The sequence below is a fragment of the Copidosoma floridanum genome, unplaced genomic scaffold (genome assembly GCF_036245765.1).
Source record: "Copidosoma floridanum isolate Cflo_tuat_1 unplaced genomic scaffold, Cflo_Japanese_pri ptg000034l, whole genome shotgun sequence".
NCBI lineage: Eukaryota > Metazoa > Arthropoda > Insecta > Hymenoptera > Encyrtidae > Copidosoma > Copidosoma floridanum.
In genome coordinates, this window is record NW_028321911.1 from 4,895,859 (window position 1) to 4,908,983 (window position 13,125).

Below are 13,125 nucleotides of genomic sequence, written 5' to 3' on the forward strand. Positions count from 1 at the left end.
AATTACAAACTTTATTTTCTTGATTCTCATTTAGATAAATTACCAGAGAATTGTGAAGATTTTAGCAAGAAGCCAGGAGAGAGGATCCATCAGGATACAAGGGAGATGGTAAAGAGATATCAAGGCCTTTGGGATACTAATATGTGAGCTGACTACTGATGGACTTTGCTAAGAAAAAATCAAGGGAGAAAAAGAAAGAGACGAAACTGCCTTCACAGGTCGTTTGAAGACAAGACAACAAGGAATCATCAAGAAACCATACCGTAATTCGTTTTCTGAGAACAGATAATTATCATTTTTATTAATACAAATTTCTGATTTCAGGTTCATATTAAAAAGAAAGTCATCATTTTGGATAACGAAGAGTAATGGAGACGAAGATAACAAGATGCAAGATAGTTAGAATGATAGTGACAGGTTTTATTGTCATGAAGGAATTTCCCTTATTTTAAGGTTATGTTCCTAGTGTTATTTGTGATAAGTATATCTCGTTTTACATAAACTCAGTGCAAGCCCCTGAGTAAGGTAACATCTGAGTACCTGGTTCTCTGAGATCATGAGAGTAAATGTGGATTACGCAATTACTTAGGAATTATCCCTAGCTAGAGGAAAACCTGAAGGTAATGGACTAAATCTGACCTCCGATTAGGATTTAGTGCATTCATAAACTAATAAGTATATAAGTTTTGTCTCAAGTTCAGATAACTTTTTTTTTGTGTGCCTGTGTTATTAATGGTGAGTGAAAAGCAGTTATGCAACATGAAAGTGACAAAAAATGCTTACTGCACTAATCACAACATTTCATTTAGTTATACTTATATCTTTATATTTTATAATCTGTTGTGGTGGATGCTGAAATTCTAACCCCTTGAATTTTTGGCCATCCACTGCTGACACGATGGATAATTTTTTTGTTTTTGATCTGAAATGTTAAAATTCGAAAGATATTAATTATTTATTATTTTCGTTGGTTATTCGTTGGTAAAGCTAATTTTGAATCATCGTCGCACACGTTAAGATTGATTTTTCAAACATGTTATAGTGGTTTTTTAATTTTAATATTAAAACTATTAACTTACTTATATTTTTGCCCCTTTTCACTGATTCCCTTCTATAAATTAAAAATATGTAGTGCGTTAGGTTTATGGAGTTCTATCCTTCAAATACACCGCAAATATATTCGACGTATGAATGTATTAACATTACAATAAATACACACACACACCCACATACATCTACGTGAAATGAAGTACATACATTATACGCATGCGTACATATCCGTACATGTTGGTGAACATTCGTTACAATTAGATACACCTACAGACATTCTCCACTGGTCAATTATGTTCCTGTACTAGAGCAGAAAAAATCTGTACCACGCATCCCGCTTCTAAGTACTGAGCATTAGGAATGATTACGCTCAGTAAGGTAGTAAAGTGTACTACTGCTACAAATATACCTGTATTAGTACGTCTTTGTCTTGTAAAAAGTATCGAAAGTACTTGTACTAACATATAGAATATATTTTTTGGTAACAACAGTTTTTCGTATACATAAAAAGGCAGGACTAAATGCAATATGGAATAAATTTAACAAGCACACCAGCGATCGAGAAAAATGAGACTGTAACAAAAGAATGGAGAACTCGTAAGCGTCCGTTAGATACACTTACAAGAAAGCAAGCACCGGTCCTTATTATGGAGCGCAATGAGGGTCCGTCAGAGGATATTATTATTGCTAATTGCAGAACACCAGTAATAATAAATAGTGAATTAGGAACTCACGGTACGGGACTCGATAATTCATGTCAGCAGCTAATACAAGCAAGCTTGGCGGCCGAAGAAGCGAGGAAAGTAAAAAACCATGAAGAAATAAAGGATACCCGAGAGTTAACAAAAGCAGATTAAGTAGCAGGAGGTACCGAGACCTCTGGAAAAGGTGTTTTTGAAGACAGAGGCATCGAGGCATTGGAGAGAGCCTATCAAGCACGAGAAAGAGCTCAGGAAAGAAAATGTGAAGGAGAGCCACCACAATACAAGCATACAGTGAATGAGCCACTTACTGACGGTACTCATGCATGTAATAAAAGGGTCACAAGGAAAAAACAATTATTTAAGGGACCAAATAAAAATAAGCGTGATATAAAAATAAAATGCACAGGTAGGGATACATCAGACAATAAAGCTAAAAAAATGGTGAGACCAATTGCTACTACAGGGGATTATCCTATTTCTTAGAAAATGATAGATGAAAAATTAGGTTATATTATGAAAGAATCAGAGTTTCAAAGAGGAGTAAAAACGACAAATACACCGGCAGCAGTACTAATCAAAGAAAGCAAGTGAAAATTATGCCAGAGACAGCTGGATTTATTAAACAGACAAAAGCCAAATTTGTCAATTACGCTGCCAACAACAAACCCTTTGAAGAAAATACTAATAGCTAACTGTGGCATGATTTAAACGTCAAACAGTATAATGGCGCAAAACATGGAAGAAGAAGAACGTAGGTAAGCGAAGCCCTTAGAGAGTACGGAAATAAACCTTACTCCAACAAACAGAGGTGGACAAGGATTCAGATATACACGATTTGTTGGAGGGAAGATCAGACGAGCTGCGGGAGCAAGTTATAATTAATGTAACGAGGCGAGATGTAGAGGAAAGGCTGGGAATGAGGATTGACGTATACGAGCCCAACGAAAACATACCTGAGGTAAAAGCGTCACAGCAGAAAGAAAAAAAGACATATCCAACGTTGCGTAAAATAGATAAGCGAGTCTAGTTTAAGGAACTGGGGGATCAAATAGTAAAGGAGCCCAACTTAACATCAGACACAAATGCACTGACAGATAAGTGGCTAGAGTATCTTAGCAATAGTATACGAAGAGAAACGAATAAATGGATTTAACCCCATAACATACTTTTGAAAATGCCAGGACTATTTCATAGCCTTACATTTTTATTTTATTTTAACGTCTTGACTGACGAGCTTAGAATAATATTGACAATTGAGAATACCTGCAAAAGTGTAGAAAGCCAGAAAAAACGGAAGATATACCAAAGTTAAATACAGGTATGAAAATGGAAGTGTATATACATATTTTTGCAAGAATTTAAGAAAAACGTGTGCTTACACCTTACATTAAACAGAAAAACTATATTTAGTACCACTATATTGAAGGACAAAGAAGTCAGCTACTTACATCTAAAAGGTAACAACAAGAACGACTATTACATGCTCCTTATGCAAAATTCTAACACTGAATCAAAAAGTGATTTACGTAATAAAAAGCGCATAAGGCCTCCACCTGAACAACCACCATCATCAGACCCTTAAATCGACTGCAAGTCACAAACTGATGACAGTAAAACGACAATAGTTATTATAATAATAACAATAATAATAATAATAGAAATAATAATAATAGTGATAATAATAATAATAATAATAATAATGATAATGATGATTTCACTAATGATAATAAGACAAGCAATATAAAATATTAAAATTAAAAAGCTAGTACTCCAGTTTAATATTGTATAGAAAAAAAAGATACACAGAAACACACGGGTATAAATATATATAGAAAAGCGTTATTTTTTAATAATTTTCAGCCCTCGGACGAGCCACAAGTAAACAACAAATTATACAAAAATAAAATATAAAATAACTAATAACTGCGTAACCAATAGACATTCTGACAATGAGCCCACCCCCGTCTAGAGAAAAGGTATTGATAAAATACGTACAAAAATTTTTTTTTCCTTAAATTTTCATGGCCCCTGGACGCGCCACGGGAAAAGAAATTCATTGACGGAAGCAAATGAATAAACACTAAAGTAAAGACAGAATAAGAACAAAAATACATATATGCACACTCGTAAAGGTGGGAAGTTATAACAATGAGATACAAACGATATGAGAACGTAATATAGAGCATTGAAGATGCGTGCGTGGCATTCTTTAACGAAAAATAAGCTGAAGTAAAACTAATAATAAGAGAAATAATAAAAGTAAAAATTACGTTATAATAATAATAACAATAACGATAAGATATTAAACAGGTAGCGTTACCAAAATAAAAGCAAAGCGCTTTGGTCTTTTACAATTAGATAACACGTATAAACGTGACAAAAATTAGGCTGTAATCATTGAACATGCAGGGTTAAATGGATGACAAAAAAAATTAAATCGAAAGGCAGGGAGGAGTCCAAAAAGAAAATCGATCAGATTTTAGGTAACGCAAACTTATTGTTAATATTTCTGGAAACTATAACTCCCTAAAGCAATTACATTTTTGGCGCTTAAAGACCACCCCGTTCTTCTTTAAAGATGACCTAGAAACACCCTACTACCCCCAGAAATTCCTTAAAGATCCTTCTGGCACGAATCTGGAGGATTCGAAAGCAATTTTCGTAACCCGACGGAATGCAATGAACTGCGCAGTAAGCTCCCTTAGCTAACACTAGTATCCAGGAGAATAAAAAAAAATCAACGCATTGAAATCTACAAAAAAATCAATGTAACGGATTACTAGGACCCTAGGGTGGCATTCAAGAAATAACCAGCAAGGCTGCTTAAAACAACACCAACAATATCTGCTGAAATAAACCTGCCCAGCATCTCAGGGCGTGGGACGCACCAAAGACCTGGAGACATTACAGTGGTGGCAAACCACTAGGATAATGCAGCAAAAAAAAAGAAAAAAAAACAAAAAAACAAAAACTAAAAAATTAAGAAGATAGGAAAAGTGGATAAGAAGGTACCCACCTGGGCAAACAGAGTGGCTACGCAAAATAAAGCATACAAATTGACGAAAAGTCATAATACAAGCTAGCAAAAAGGAAAAAAATGGAAAACAATAATTGCAGTGAATGGGCGCTAGTGACGTCAGATTATCATAAAAATTAACGCTCCATCATAACTTCCTTTTCATACATGACACACAAGAATAGAAGAAAGGGAGTTGAAAAATTTTGCAAACAGAGAAGTGGACGAGCTCGTATAAGCCAATTGAGCCTGTGGCACAAGATTGACAATCTTTCCGGACTCGCCTTTGTTCGAATGTGATTATAATTAAATATATAAATGAAGTTAACTAATTCAACTACCGAAATAAACAAAAAAGTATAAAAGAAAAAAAAACAATAAATAAAAAAACCATAAAAGTAAAAAACGAACTAAGCATGCAGCAACAAGAAAGCGCAGCCGTAGTAGAATAGTGAGAAATAGATATATGTATACTGCATAGCGTATGCCCCAACATAAGATAGGATATAGACATCTATTAAAAGAGTGCCACACTTGCAGCTAAAAATAAGCACACGATTCTTGAATGGTATCATGTATTGGGTCGCGTTGCATTCAAGGAATACTTTTTAGGTACATACATGTGCATAAGCGTAGATAAAAAAAAAAGAGAAACATTGGTAGAACGTTAACAACGACGATGGATAGCTATACGGCTAACCACTTTCTTATCTCGATTCTCACTCTTCTTACTGCGGTTTTTAAAAGATTTCAAAAACAAAAAAAAATATCCACGGGAATAGAGAAGGATATACGAAATAAGAAAGCATTATGGTGGCGTGTATTACCAAGCATACGAATACGAGGTAGTGCAAATAAAAGGAGGAGCTATCACACTGGAAGGATAACGCGTGGATAGTGGTGGAAATATTATTAAGAGCAGCTGCAGAATAGTTTGGATTTTTCAAAATGTGGGAGCCCCTTGATACTAAATTTGGCCAGAATGCTTACAAGTCAAAGAAACAGTTCTAGAAGTAAAGGCGCAGCAGCGGGTGCAGGGACAGTACAACCAATAATCTTGCAGACCATACAAAGACCAGTCGCATCGTAACACGTAGTGATCAGTTGCACCCTTGGCAGCTAGCGATATGCTAGGTCCTTGTGTAAAAGAGGAGAATGTAAGAAAGTAATCGCTATATTAAGAATAATAATAGTAATTATATATATGTAAGTTACGTTTACTTATTATAATTAAGTTACCATATTAACGAGCGAGAAAAATGCATTACGTATTATAACATAACATCTGATAGGCTAGTAGCGCAGCCAATTGCAACAACAATATAACACTAATTGAAAGCATTAAAAAAATGATTAGACAAAAAGTAGAAGAATTAGTGATATTAAATAATACATTATAACATACTATTATACCACGTATTACAAAATTGATAGTCAATATTTTAAAGTAGAATTATGTAGTTGCAATAAGCACTAAGACTAAGTAACAACTCTAAACTGTTAAATTTAGAGGATTTTGTTACATACAACAATATAGTGAACGAGATTAAATGAACCGAAATAACAATTAATTACGGCCATGTATTTTATATCAAATAGTACTTAATATCGAATAATATCTAATAAACAAAAATTTTTCTATCATGTACAAAAATATAAAGGGAGAGGAGTGTGAGCAAAAACAATGAATGTTTACACACAAAAGAAAACAGTTTAGCGAATTAATACGAAGGAGGAACAAGGACAGGTCTCTTTTTCTCTCTACCTTTTTACTCCTATGTTATCCTATGTTAGGAATCTCATAGACAACACAAACAACATAACACAATTTTAATACTCTAACACAAACACACTCAATAGTAAAATGAGCATTACACCATCAGGGACGATAGCGGTGCAGCCTCAGACGGGTCATGTACGATATCATAGCTCTACACGTACGTGCGCCCCCTCTTTTTAGGGCTTACTAAAGACGATTGTAGTGGGGCAGAGCAAAGTGATAAGTAGATAGGATGCTGAAAAGAGCTTGTTTTTAGGTTGGAACCAACAAGGACGAAGGTCTTATACATGTGACGCGCTCTTCTCTCGTTTTGCGTAAATAAAGAAGTTAACACTAGTTTCTCGACTATTTACTTTCTGTGCACCTCAAGACCATAGAATCCTATACATTATCTGCTTTTACTTGGAACCATTCTTACACATTTGATAATATGTAGAATATAAGTATGTACGTATAATATCAATCAATAAGTTCATGATTCTCTAAGCACTAAGGTTGGGTTCCTTCGTAAGGCTAAAAAAATGAAATAAGAATGATTGTATAAAGGTAAAAGCAAAATAAGATCAGAGTAATCAATTTTAAAAGTATCTCTAAATATTGAAATAAAGTCTTAGAACAACGTAGTAAACTCAAAATAAATTTGAAAACAAAGAAATGTTGGAAAATTTACAAAGTCTATGGAACTTTTATGATTTTGGAATGAATTCCTAAATTCTTTTAATTACTTATTGTTAGAAAAAAGACCTCTTAAAGCCTGTGTTGGCTTCAAATACGCCATATATAAGCAACTGTACTCCAATTTAAGGACCCGTTAGGAGTTTATACTTAAGTGCTGGTATACAAAATAAATTATTTTTTCTCATATTAGACATGTACGTCAAAATCAGATAAAAATACTGCGCTCACTGAAAGTCTATTTGTTGTTCAGTAAAGTATTACTTATAAATACAGTAACAATGAAAATATATTTTTAAAAAAAGCTAAATACTGTTATAAAGATATTCAATACTCAATTACTGTTTTGTATGGGATTTAGTAAGGCCTCCAGAGTTTTTCAGTTGCTTATCTTCAATAATAACTAAAAACGGCATTTCTATCATGAAGAGATTAGAATAGCTGTAAAAACTGATGTGATCGGAAAAAAAATAAAAGCTTTTTGATCTGTGCTAAACAATGCTTTAATAACTCTGTGTCAAATCTTCAGAATTAAGAATTTGATGATTATGTCATTGATAATTTCTTCATAATCTATTGATTCTATGACATTAGTTGTATTGTTTTGTCGCTAAATATTGAGATAAGTACCTTTTTTCAGTAAAAGTTGATGTTAATTAAATATTTGAAGAACAACATCCTAAATGTATATTGAATTCTTTCTATTGTAATAGACATCACATCTTTATTTTTGCATTTTCATTGAGCGTGATATCCTTGACCTAAGTAGAATGTCGATTTGTTTAGCATATTTCCACTCTGTTGAAATTTTTAGCTAAAGTCTTGCTTGTAGTTTAACAAATGCTATTACAGTTTAGTATTCAACTGTTTAATAGTTCAGTTAAATAATTTATTTTTAGTATTAAATGTGAATCAGGAAATGAAAACCTTTTAAGTTGTTTTAAAATACTAATAAATAACTACCAACGTTAGACTTAAACAGTTTATAAATTCCTAGTTGTGTGTTCCCACAAAAATCGTCAGACAGTTTTATTTATACTAAACACGATAAGTATCTTTATTTTCAATGAAAGCTTATTAACGGGCAAGCCTTCGTAAATACTATTTATGATTTATACAGGTATATTTATCTAAATAATATCATAGAGTTTATTAGCAATTAAATACATTGTATCGTATATGTAAGTTGTTCCCCACATCGTTCATGAAAAATCTGACTGTTTGGATAAAATTTTTAATTGTATAGAGTAAAAAGTACAATACTAACTAAGCATCTAGTAAAATTACTGTGTTCGTAGAAAAAGTACGTAGTTAGGTATCCATTTAAAAAAAATGTTTGATTTATTGTTTTCTTTTTCAGATTCCCGTAAACACGACTAGATATTTTGAATTCTTTACTATGCAAACGAATATAAACTATAGTTTTGTAAGTTTGAAAAAGTTCTATAAAAATGTTATTTGTAAATTTTCTTTTATCACAATGTATCTATAACAAATTTAGAATGTCTAAAAGAATCAGATAAATAAATTTGTTCCCTAAAAAAACCAGTGTATGGATAGGCTGTATGGATATGTACTTAGAAGCTTCATCGTCTACGTATATGTTTTTGACGTTAACTTCTGTGCAAAAAAGACTAGCCTTGTCATAAATTACCATTTCAATTTATGTCTCTCATCCGAACCATGCTTCAACTAGCTGTGTTGTTAAAAAGACCTTGTTAGTTTTTTACCCATTTAATTATTTTAATCAATTGTGTTTACTAATTGTTTTACGCCATGATAAAAAACAATCACTCACTTGTACATTGGTCTGAATTTGTTGCTGCAAGAACGGTGGTGGAGGAAGAGGTACTTCAGCAAAACCAATAGAAATCTGCTGAGGAGATGTACTCGTAGATTCTGAAAAATGATTGTGACAGCTGTATCTCTGATTCTTACATTAAAAAATAAAAAAAAAACCTCAGTTTAAAGAAAAAAATAAACATTTACATGTATAATTTAACTACTTTATGTAAGTCAAGTCTTACATTGTTATAAAATCGTTCTTGTATACTTTAAAATATAAAAAAGTACGTAAAGTTTTTTTCTAAAAGCACAGCAAATTTAAGTATTTTAAAAAGTAGAGCCAACAAAAAATAGCTCCAACTTAACCAAACCAATTAAAAAAATTTTTTTATATGTTGTTAACCAGAAAAAAACTTTTTAAACGGATTTTTTTTAACGGCTGACATCAACTCTTTAAAAGTAAAATCCAATTTCAGCAACCAATCCACAAAATCGTTTCTCTTTAAGTATTTTTCGGTATCTCATAAATATTTCTGAACGAAATAAGCAATTAAAAACATTTTTTATAAAAAGGTGCTTCTAATTATATATCTTAAACACAATGGAGTTGCAACCCCTTTTCTAGTAGGAGTGAAACTTAAGTTTTTTTTATATGTTGCGATTTAAAATTTAGTAAACAAGGTCAGGTGAGTTAAAAGCTGCATTCATAACAAAAAAATAAGCAATGAAGATTTATGTATTTCAGGTATTTTTATAAAAAAGTCTTTAGGGATGTGTTATCCATAACATCTACCTCAACCAAATTGCAAGCAGGCTAACCCATATAATCCTGACCACAGTGTATCTATCATTTATTTCGTCTGTTGTACGTTCCATATAACCAATAAAACATATAAGATAACTAAGGTTTCCCTAACCTCTAACTCCTAACCTCCTAAGCCCAAAAAAACCACTCCTATCGAACCACAAGCAGGTAAATCTATGAAACTCTGGCCACAGCATGTTTATCTGTTTTTTTTATTTTAACTAAATATATCTCACATTACAAGTGAACTATGTCTACGGAAATCTGACACTTGACCCCTAACCTGCCCAATCCCAAAAAATTTTCCCAACCAAACCAGAAGCAGGCTAACCTAACAAATTCTTTCCACATCAAGTTTTTAAAATATTTTTTATAATAAAAAAAAAGTGCAATATTCTAAATAAACTACATTAGCTTATTGAGCTACTCTTAATCTCTTACCGTTTAAAATCCAAGAAACTACCCCGATTTAACCACAAGTAAGGTTATTCATCCAAATCTGACCTTAGCGTGTTTAAAAAAAATTTTTTTTTTTTTTTACCAATGTATCCTCTTTAATAAGTTATTTGGAACAGTAAACTTTCGTACCCTTAACCTAATAAGTTCCTAAAGCACATTCTTACCAACCCATGAGCAGGCTATCACCGTCAACCGTTAATAAATCGCTTATATCGCTTATTTCTTCCTAAAATAATTTTACAATTGAAACCTGGAATAAAATAGTCACATCTAAAAATTAGTATTTCATGTAACTCCCTGTATAATTATTTTAGAATAAACTTTTTGCAAGGTTATTTTTATAAAAGACTATATTTATCATTTACATGTGAATTGAAATCTATTATTTCAAATAGTTTTCACAGTAATGATAATCTTTAAAAAAATGCTTGAAACATAATGACTTTTTACTTTAACCACATCGTATTATTGCAACATTCTTAGATACTTTTACTTTACAGTTAACATTTTAAGATTTTTTATAACTCAAATCAACAGCATTATTGGTTTTATCTTGTTTTTTAATAATAAAGTAATTTTTATACTTAAAAAATTTAAAAATCTCTTTACATTTTCATGAAAAAACATGCTTGTGTACCAGTGATTGTAGTATTTTAATGTAATTCTTTAAACGTCACTTTAAACTATGAACCATTAGCATAACTGGATCTGAAAATCGATTCTCGAAATTTTTTCAAACCCTTAAACTATAAACATCAAGAGGTTGGATCTGCCCTTTTGATTTTGTAGTAATTTTAATAATTTTGTTGGTTGGTATTGTTTTCTTTTTAACTTTATTATAATGTATACAGCAAGAATAAAGTAATACAATGGATTAAGGACTAATGTTAAGGTAAAATACATCTTTTAACTGAATTTGAAGGTGTTTTAAAATAAATAGCATATTGCTATAGAATACTTTTTCATATTATTGTATTGTTATACATATAAATAGTTTTACCCGTAGTTTATTTTCTAGATTTTAACGCTTTTACTCTCACGTTATTTTGTCTTATCGAAATTGATTGTACTGTATGACTGAATTGAGCAGTTTTTTTTTTTAATACAAAAGTAAGTGGTGATAAAAGTTTTTCTGTAGCTGATATGGTTGGTTGACTGTGTAGCTGTGTGGTGTTGCTGAAACCATAGACTTATAACAGATAAACCGCGCATTTAAGTGGAAACCTGGTAGCCAACATCTTGGGATTGAGGAAAAAGCCGAAAGGTCCCTGTCTTTTTCTAACACCACTCCGTCTCTCTCTCTCTCTCCCTCTTGACGGAGGAAAAAAAGGTGAGAGGGGATGTGGTAATTGCTGCAATCTCTTGTACTAACGTAGGTTAACAACTTTAAGTACTTAAATTGATGATGATTATTTTCGTACATAAAATTCATTCATGTATTTAAGTAGATTTAATAAAGTTTGCTGATTAATAATGTAGATTGATATTATTTCTTTATAATGAACATTGAAATAAATCGTAATAAAAAATATTTTCTGTCTCAAGTCTTGTTTCGTCAAGTATTGCTAAAAAAAAAATATATATATATATATATGTATATTATTTTAAGCTTTATTTGAGTTTCATCGTATACATTACAATAATTGATTTTTGTGCAATACTAAGCATATTAAGACTTGAGACTAAAAATTTTTTTATACGTCTAATTTAAATGTTTATTATGAAAATATAATATTAATCTACATTATTAATCGGCAAACTTTATTTATTCTATTTGAATACATGAATGAATTTTAGGTGCGAAAAAAATTATCTTTAATTTAAGTACTTTTAGTTGTTAACCTATGTTGGTTCAAAAAAGTGCAGCAATTACCATATCCCCTCTCACCTTTTTCCTCTTCGTTAAGAGAGAGAGAGAGACGTAGTGGTGTAAGAAAAAGACAGAGACCCTCCGACTCTCTTCTCACTCATGAGGTGTTGGCTACAAGGTCTTCACTTGGATGTGCGGTCTATCTGTATAAGTCTATGGCTGAAACTGACTGTACTAAACATTGCACTTGTTTCTCTCCTTATATCGCTAATGTCCTTTATAAATTTATTTGTAATTGGTATACATGATTTTACGTCAGCAATAAAAGCTTTAGCACAAGTTGAAACTCTGAAAAATATTCTAATGTTTTTATTATCTAATTTACGTATGTTTTGGATACAACTCTCTCGGCTTTTTTAACTTTACTACCCAATTTCCGAAAGCCTTTAATGTTATATCTTCTAAGCCAAATTTGTTTTTGCTTGTAACGCCAATAAAAGTATGATCTTGTCATGCACTACTAAACCAGCTTTGGTAGCAGCTTGAAAATAGTCTAACGTATACTAGCAAATCAAGCCATTTTTTCTTGATAAAAACTACATTCATTTATTGTTTTGATCCAACGTTTGAGTGGGCTTATTTATGGAACCTAAGGGGCGATTCCTTGGTGTTAAAGATACTTTAGTAGAAGCACAAATTTAGAGAAATTATTTCGCCATTAATTTAATTGAAAAATATACATTAAACACAGGAACTTATTAAAAAACCATTTTTAGGGGTGGTTTTTAAGGGTGGATTGAACTCCTGAAAAGTCAATGTCAGACGATAAAAAAAAACATGTTCCGAATATTCTTTTGACTATCACAAGATATTTGAAAATTATTTAAATTCTTAAAGTCGTATTAGGGTTATTTCCTTGTAAAAAACAAAAACCTCTTGGGTTATCGATACTGAGTTACAACCCTGGGAGAAAGTACTATGTTTACAATACAAAAGCTTTGATGTAACGTACCAAAAAACCTCTCTTGCTACAGTCAATTA

General features: G+C 31.7%; 1 protein-coding gene across 1 annotated transcript in view; it reads right to left on the reverse strand.

The window, feature by feature from the left end:
* The window catches only part of LOC149373255 (uncharacterized), an 830,764-nt gene that overhangs the window by 510,031 nt on the left and 307,608 nt on the right, over window positions 1-13,125 (reverse strand). The window contains exon 4 of the mRNA XM_089597573.1: window positions 9,024-9,124. Within this exon, the coding sequence (XP_089453699.1) occupies window positions 9,024-9,124 (101 nt within the window). The remainder of the gene's footprint in view (window positions 1-9,023; window positions 9,125-13,125) is intronic.